Below are 8217 nucleotides of genomic sequence, written 5' to 3' on the forward strand. Positions count from 1 at the left end.
AAAATGAGAAAGATGAGATATTGTGTAAAAATAACTCCAAAATATTTTCCCATGTGGAGATGATTTAGCAACTAATTAGGAAGCGCAAAACTTGGAAGTTCAATTTTGAAGATTTAAACACTTTAAAATAAATTTTAAATACAAAAAAGCAAGGCCTAATTATGGGCTTGAGTTTAGTTACATTGACATATGCTACCTTAAATAGTTGCTTAATTCCCTTTTGAAAACCCCTTGAAAATATACGTTAATCCCTTTAAAACTTTTGATTTAAATAACTCAGAAAATATGAAAAAGGGTGTTATAAATAATTAGCAGAAAAAATGCTATAGATGTGGAATTTTTTTTAATACACACATGAACATACACACTCACAGAAACATAAACAACATTAAATAAAAAGGAACAAAGACGTGTCGTTCGCATTAACACAAATAGCTGACAAGATAATACACATAAAACAGACATGGAAGGTTTTTAAGATACAGACTAAATATAATTATAAATCCAAAACTGTATTTTTATTTAAAAAGAAACCTAAATAAGGATGTCAGCTTTATACCGATTAATCATATTAACTCATGCTGAGAACTAAGGCACATATTTGCAAGAAGAATGTGTAAGATGGGTATGTTATCTATGATCTCAGCATCTCGTAAAATTAACTATTAAATGTGATTGCAAGTCATGACTTAGACGTCAGTAATATTGTCCTCTGATCAATTGAGACCACTGGCAAACAAAGTCTAATTTGGGGAGGAATAGGAGCATAAGCAAAGCAAGTGTATAGTATATAGTTAATAATACTATAGATTTCCATTGTCATAATGATTTCAAAAAACTTGCAAATCATTTTCATGAGGCTATTTTCATTTAATTCTGTAAATATTTACACAAATGTATTTTTAGATATGGGACAAATATATCTAATAGCTTAAAATTTTAGTAACCACAGAATTCTTGACCATAAGATACTGGGGAAGAAAAATTTAGTTTTACATAAAAAAAACCTCTAACTTGTATTATAATAAGTCAAACAAATAAATGGAAAATATGCACAAATTAATTTATAATTGATTTTTATTCTGATTCTTACCAAATGGACATCCTTATCAATATTGATAATATAATAGGTGATAATAAATAAAATACCATGGTTATACTGTATAAATTCCACAATTTTAAATGTATTTTTAGGAAATCCAACAAAAATTCTCATTGAATTTAGGTGTGATTTAATGTAAATATTTAAATTAAAAATTTTAAATAACATTTTCAAAATGATAAGTATTTACTTTAGCCTCTTCATGAAAATTTCTAGATTGACAGGCTCATAGTTGAGAAATGACAGGCCTGTTTTTAATATATATTTTTCTTTAATTTTAGTTTCAGTTTATATGCAAGATAGAGCTTAGCTACTGGCCATAAATATGTTGAATCATATTTGAATTAAACTCTTATCCAAATAAATTGATTCTAGATATATGTAAGCCATGCAGGCAACAACAATTTAGAATTACCAAATTGTGATATTTGTTCATGGATTTAATTTGACTCTTTGAAAATAGAACTATTGATTGGATGACAAACTTATGGACAATACAATCTAAGACTTTTTTTGAGAGAGGAAAATATGAGTTTATAGTTAAGGAGATGATGAATGTTATCAGTTATCAGATATGTGTTCTAACAAAGTTTGAATGTCTTGAGTTAAAAATTGTTAGACAGAAATATATAACTTGTAAGTGTTACAGAGCTACCCATATACACGTACTATTTCTAAGTGAATGGGATCAGAAAATTACATGCTTTAAAGAAAATATAATGCTTAATCTTCAGAATAGAAGTTACAAATGTAGCCCCTACTTTTCACCTATATTTATTCAAAGTACATTCAATTAATATGTTAGGTGGGATTAATGAATAACTGAATTAATAAATAAAAGTTATAGGATAGAACTGCTTTTCTAATGTTTTGAGGGATTAAAACAAATTTGGAACTTTATAACAAAACCTTTTTCTTCACCAAGTGACACTCTGATGTATGAACTCATTCCTTCAAACCGTTTTTTTTTAAGAAGAGACAATATTGCATTATGTTTTAAATAATCAAGACATTTCCTTTCATCATTCCCATGAGACAGTCCTAGTATCCACATATTCCAGTTGAGAAGACAGACAAAGGGAGGCTTGAAACAAAGGGAGATAAAGCTAGAATCCTGGTTTTGACTCCCTCCCAAGTGCTTAATCCACTCCCCCACATTCCAATTTACAATAAAATGAAATTGGCACATTAACCTGAAAGGAAAGAAGAAGAGAAAGAAAAATGACCAAAGTCATTCACAGTAAATTTAGGCATATCCAATGAAGTAACAGTGAGTTTAGGCATATCCAAAAAGAAATTTGGCTCTGAAATGGCAAAACTGACTTCGAGCAGTGGCGGGGGGAAGTTAAAGAATAATCTCGAAGTGCTTGAGAGTGGAATTAAAATGAGGCTTTGGCTTATGTTCATTGTGAAGTGTCTTTTGAAAAAAATTCTGATGAGCAAACATGTTAAAAATAGAATTTTCACTCTTCCTGCCTCCTGGAAGAGCCTTGAATTTCCTGTAGAAACTATGAAGTGTGCAGCTCCGTAAGTACATGGAGGAATATAACAAATTTTTCAATCATTGGGACTGAGTATGTGAGGGATGCAGAAATAGAGCTTAACAGGACATTTTTATTTCTTGCAAGAAATTCTTCATCATTTATTATAGTTATTAAGAAGACTCTGAAACTATCAGTCCTGTCTTTGACAAAATGAATTGCATTATAAGTGCCCTCAAAGCAAAATCTCTCATGAAGGACAAGCCAGAAATAGATGGGATAACATAGAAAAAAAAAAAAAAAAGCAGAAAGCAAGATGAATGAAACTAAAAAATGAGATTACGTTTGAAGTATAATATATTTTAAAAATGGCAGGAAGAGAATGTAAAATGGCATAGCAAGAAGGGAATACATAGAGACAGGATATACACATACAACTTCTTATGATCCAGATTTCCTCTAGGCACTTTCTTACTTGCATTGGATATGAGATCATTTGTGTTAGTCTCTGTGCTTGAATACTACCATGTTTATATAAATATCTTTGAACCTTCATGTACTTAGAGTGCCATATGCTGTCTATGAGTTGTTGTCATTTTAAAACTCAGAAATAGAGAAAATGCAATTTATTGATTAGTATCTGATAGACTTTGCAATGTCATGGTGTAACCAAAACAACACATTAAGAGAATGAACTCCTTTTAAAAAAAAATTATGCAAGTTTCACAAATCACTTAATGCATCCTCAAATTATAATTGAGAATATCATGATGATTATTTGTACTTACTCATCTTTAACATTTGTGATTAAAAATTAACCAATTTTAAGTAGAATCCCTTGCACAAAATTTACTCAACTTTTAAATAGTTACACTATTCTTCTATTTCCTTTAATAAGCTTTTCAGAGTTTATATAAAAATTGTTAAACCAATAAACTCTTCAAAGTTCATAGTTATTATTAATAAACCATATGTTATCATTTAAAATTGATAATGCAGAGAACCTATGTAACTAATTCAATCAATCAAACTACTTATTTCATTTGAAATGGAGAAAAGTGAAATATTTGCCTGAATTACACTTCATTTTATAAGACATATTAGTGGGCTCTCAAGTGAAATGTGTAATAAACTCTATCCAACCTGAAAACAAGTATAAATACCAGAAACACATTTCAAGGTAGAGGTGATGCTTGAGTTATTTGTTTCAGTTTACTGGGTTGACAGCTCTAGGAGGTGATGAGACAGGAAACAGAGGAAAGAAATCACATTGTATTGTATTCTAATTAGTTTCAACAAGTGATTTTTAATGGTATTGTCAAGATGTTGTACTGTAATTACTCTGTGGGGTTATTATATTGTTAATATTTCTCTTCATTTGCTAAATTTACTACCATAACCACCAAAATATTTAGAGCATTTACAGAATGAAAAGATTATTTTGAAGCAGATGTATTGGTGTATTCATCTATTACACATTCAATATATTAAAACCCACCAAATGTTATAAAAGAAATTTGAATATGCAATTTTGAAGAACTAAAATGTCTTAATAATTTTTGGACTCTGCCTAAGAAGAACTGTCTAAATATGAAAATAATCACCTTTTTTAAAAGGCAATAAAATTTCAAGAGTATTAGATATTAATACTCTCAGTAAAACAATAAATGAAAGTATTTTTGAAACATGTAGCCTGGAAATGTTTTACCCTGTGGAATTTTTAAAGAAAATAACCTTCCTGCTCTTTAATATGACTATAATAGCAGCTGAACGGACACAGTACAGTGAGTGCAATGGCTGAAGATAGTAAAACATGACACATTTTAGCAGTATCCTACATAATCCTACATAATAAAAGGATAATATGCAAATCGACCAAACAATGGAATGACAGGTCGCTATGACGCACACTGAACACCAGGGGGGAGACGCTCAATGCAGGAGCTGCCCCCTGGTTGTCAGTGTGCTCCCACCGGGGGAGCGCCACTCAGCCAGAAATCCTGAGCCAGGCTCATGGCATCAGACATCATCTGAGGGCTCCTGGACTGCGAGAGGGCACAGGCCGGGCTGAGGGACACCGTCCCCCCCCCCCCCCCCCCCCGGCCCCTAGTGCATGAATTTCGTGCACTGAGCCTCTAGTCTATTATAAAATGAGCAATGTAATTAACCAATAGTCATATTCCTAGTTAAGACCAAAGTACTTAATGACTGTATGTTTGGAATATCTAAAATGTTAATTATTTTACCTAAAAAATCAAAGCTAATTGTATTTTGTTACATTTGCACCTGGCTGACATGTAAACTGAGCAAATATGTCATAGTGTAGTAGAAACAGCTGGTTTGTTTGAGAAAAAATCTAAATACACTTTTTGGTTTCTCATTATTATTAGTTTGAAGAACTATTCAGTAAAAAATAAATAATAAAGATCTTTGCCTTTTGTAAGAACATGTTTTATGTATGATTGAAGTTTTTACAACACTCCAAGAAAAAGCCATCTGATGTTAGATTTAAAAATAAAATCAAAAGCATTTTCTGACATAGTACACATGAAAAATTGGAAATTCCAATGTCTTCAATAGAAGTTATAGAAAGTGTATGTCTCCTTGGAATTTGACACCCACTTAACACAGCAGAAAATAAGGTACTATACTGTAAACAAAAAGGTACAGTAAAGGACAGTTGTAAATTTACATAAGAATAGTTCATAAACATTTTGGTCTTTCCATAACGGTTTTTATATAAAATGATTTAAAAAACCTTAGACAGCTGTCATCACTCTTGTTTGACCACTTTTCACTTAAATGCACACAGACATATTTATATAGCAATATATTGATGCACCGTTACATGGATATTAAACTATGATTACTGCTTGTAACTGAGATGTGCATTATCCATTCAACATTATCCATAGTTGGAATACACTTACATTATGTATTCTTGTCATGTTGTATCTATAAAAACATGAAAATATAACTTTACATTATTTCAATTATTTACATTAGGTTCAAGCTTGACAGAGAAAATTCAATAAGCTACAATTTTTAGAAGAGTAGGCCCAGAGGTACAATAAATAGCATTAATTGTATATAGTTATCTTTTTTATTTTTAAAAACTCATTTTAAGTACAATACGGAAACAATTAGTCTGCAATTTGGTCATTCTAGCACTTATTATTAAAACTCAAATTGCACCTCCAACATTCCTGATGAGGAGAAATGCACTAAATCATATTTTTTTATCTTTGACTCTGTGATAAGGGACAGCTAAATTTAGTGAAGAACATCATGATGCCACATGTCACCATGTTCAATGGAAGTGGTTGCTACTATTAAACCTTACATTTCTCTTTCCCTTCTCTGAAATATAAAGAGTATATTTTCAAAGCACTTAGGTAAATACCAAGTGCTGCACAAGAATAAAAATACTGAAAATAACTATTGGATGTCTGTTTAAAACCCTAAATTAATTTTGTTTTAGGAGGCTTAATGAAAATAAATGTGTGTGTTTTTGAAGGGAAGATAGCTCCTTTAAATTTTTTTAACTTCTTTAGTCAAAAGTTACAGAAATGTAATAATTTATCCACACTGGGCATAATAAAATAGCCATTTCACTTGAGGAAGGAGTATAAAAATAATAGATTAGGGTTGGTTTTATTGATGGCAATGGGAAGAAACTATTACAGGTGATTCAAAGTGCTTAAGTTATTCGTAATACCTAAGGCTGATGACAGCTCTTATAATTAAAAAAAACACACCTTAGATTTAGTTTATGGCATTTGATCAATGGGCACCTATCTAAAAAGCTACTTTCAAGGCATTCCTAACTTCTAATACTTCTCTTCTGCAAGCTCAAACATTTTAAAATGGAACCTCACATACTGAATATTCTGATTTTTTAGTTTCTTTAATCTATTAGCATTTACCTACATAGATTAAATGCTTTACATTAAACATATATTTATATATAGTAAGACATACTAAAAACAGAATCAGTTATTGTTTGGGGACAAGTTGAGACTTTTAAATACCACCTGGCCTTCTTTATTAAAAGGGGACAGTTTTCTTTGGGAACCTAATAATTTGATAGTTTCTTTAAACTCACTTGTTTTATGACCAAACTGTAGCTAAGCAAAATTAACTGGACCCCTTGCAAATAAAACAATAGAAAATGTTTATTTCAAATGTCAAGCATTGCCAAGTAATTTTATATTAACACCAAATGTTAAAGAATAGGATACATTAAAGTTTTAATAACAATATTAAATTACAAGATTTGAATCTCTCTTTGTTTTCTTTCCTTAACATTTACATATTTGGCTTTGGAAAATACAGAACTGATACCTAAAGCCTTTATAATCACTTCCCACTCCATTTAATTGTTGTTGTTTTTTTTATCTTCTCCAACCAATATGGAAGCAAATTTATTTAAAAGCCAGTTTGTTTGTGAAAATACCTAAAAATATTTTTTTTAACTTTAAGTGTTTTTTTTTTTTCTTTTTCTTATAAAACATTTCACATCTTGATGCAGTTGATGTCAAGTGTGCTTAAGTCATTATGAATCAAGAGACTAACAATAGTGGCTGCAGAAACGGGTTTGTTGTCTGTACAAAGATTTCAGTTAAAGTATAGTACTCCCATGTTAGCTGTGCATGTCCACCAAGCTTCCTCTGGAACCGGAGTAGAAAAGGATGTTGTGTTTTTAATTAACCGTTCCTTACAATTCAAGATGACTTCTAGTTATTTAAGAATTCTTGGCTGAAAGAAAAGTCTTCAAGATACTGGATGCCTCTCACCATTTTGACAATAAACACACAAGAAAACCATTGTGTAAGGCACTCAAAAGGTTCTTATCAACCACGAGAGATCAGTCACACACGGACATTCATTCCCATGCCAGGACTCACGTAAGGGACAGCATGCACTGCTTTTGGAAATTCTGGAGTCATAACACCTCCATTTTCTCCAGTACTTCCTGTAATTGACAGCCTTGCCTTGTTCCTCATGGCATCACTCAAGATCATCTTAAATGAGAGGGGGAGGAAAGAAAGAGAAAGAAATCATATGTTATGGTTTTCAAATGTATCTGGAGTCAAGGGGGTGCTGTTTTTGAAAAAGTTTACTTTTATCTGAAAGCTTGTAGCAAATGAAATCAAACATTGCAAAGCTGAACTACAAATAATAAAGCACAATTACAGCAGGAATCAGTCCACATTCACCCAAGCTACTGCATCATTAAAGAGGAAAATAGACAGCTGAGCTGCAGGTTAGTCACTGGTCAGGAACATGGAAGAACAATACATACAGGATGATCCACTGGCCACCTTCCTCAGTTAAAAGAGCTCAAGGACGCAACAGTAAAGCTAAAACGTGCACTTAGTAGTTTGTATTAGAGCCTCGTTCCTACCCCCTAAATTTTAACACTTTCGATGCCATATACGTTGTAACCTTCCTTATAAGTTGCAAAATTCTGTGAATTCTGCGAGGAAGATGGGTTAATATTCTGTGCATTCTTTGCCACCTTCATTCGTTTCGCCTCGGCCCTTGACTTGTAACAGAACTCAATCAAAGCCACCAGCATGGCCAAGCCAAGGCCCCCGACAAGGATGTAGAATACTCCAGCAACGTTGCTCA

The 8217-nt window shown here is 31.8% G+C and overlaps 1 protein-coding gene across 6 annotated transcripts in view; it reads right to left on the bottom strand.

The window, feature by feature from the left end:
* Positions 1-326: 326 nt before the first annotated feature.
* Positions 327-8217, bottom strand: part of GRIA2 (glutamate ionotropic receptor AMPA type subunit 2) — a 135862-nt gene continuing 127971 nt past the window's right edge. For 2 of the 6 annotated variants that reach the window (XM_080675220.1, XM_080675221.1), the window contains exons 15-17: positions 8105-8217; positions 7491-7607; positions 327-2295 (exon numbers count right to left, since the gene is read on the bottom strand). The exon at positions 8105-8217 is cut by the window's right edge and continues 22 nt beyond it. In XM_080675220.1, the coding sequence (XP_080531346.1) occupies positions 2242-2295; positions 7491-7607; positions 8105-8217 (284 nt within the window). In that variant the 3' untranslated portion in view covers positions 327-2241. Of the gene's footprint in view, positions 2296-5018; positions 7608-7990 lie in introns of those variants that run through there. The other 4 variants (XM_080675222.1, XM_080675223.1, XM_080675225.1 and 1 more) reach the window with 2 other exon arrangements.

This window comes from Plecotus auritus (assembly GCF_963455305.1).
Source record: "Plecotus auritus genome assembly, chromosome: 6".
Taxonomy (NCBI): Eukaryota; Metazoa; Chordata; class Mammalia; order Chiroptera; family Vespertilionidae; genus Plecotus; species Plecotus auritus.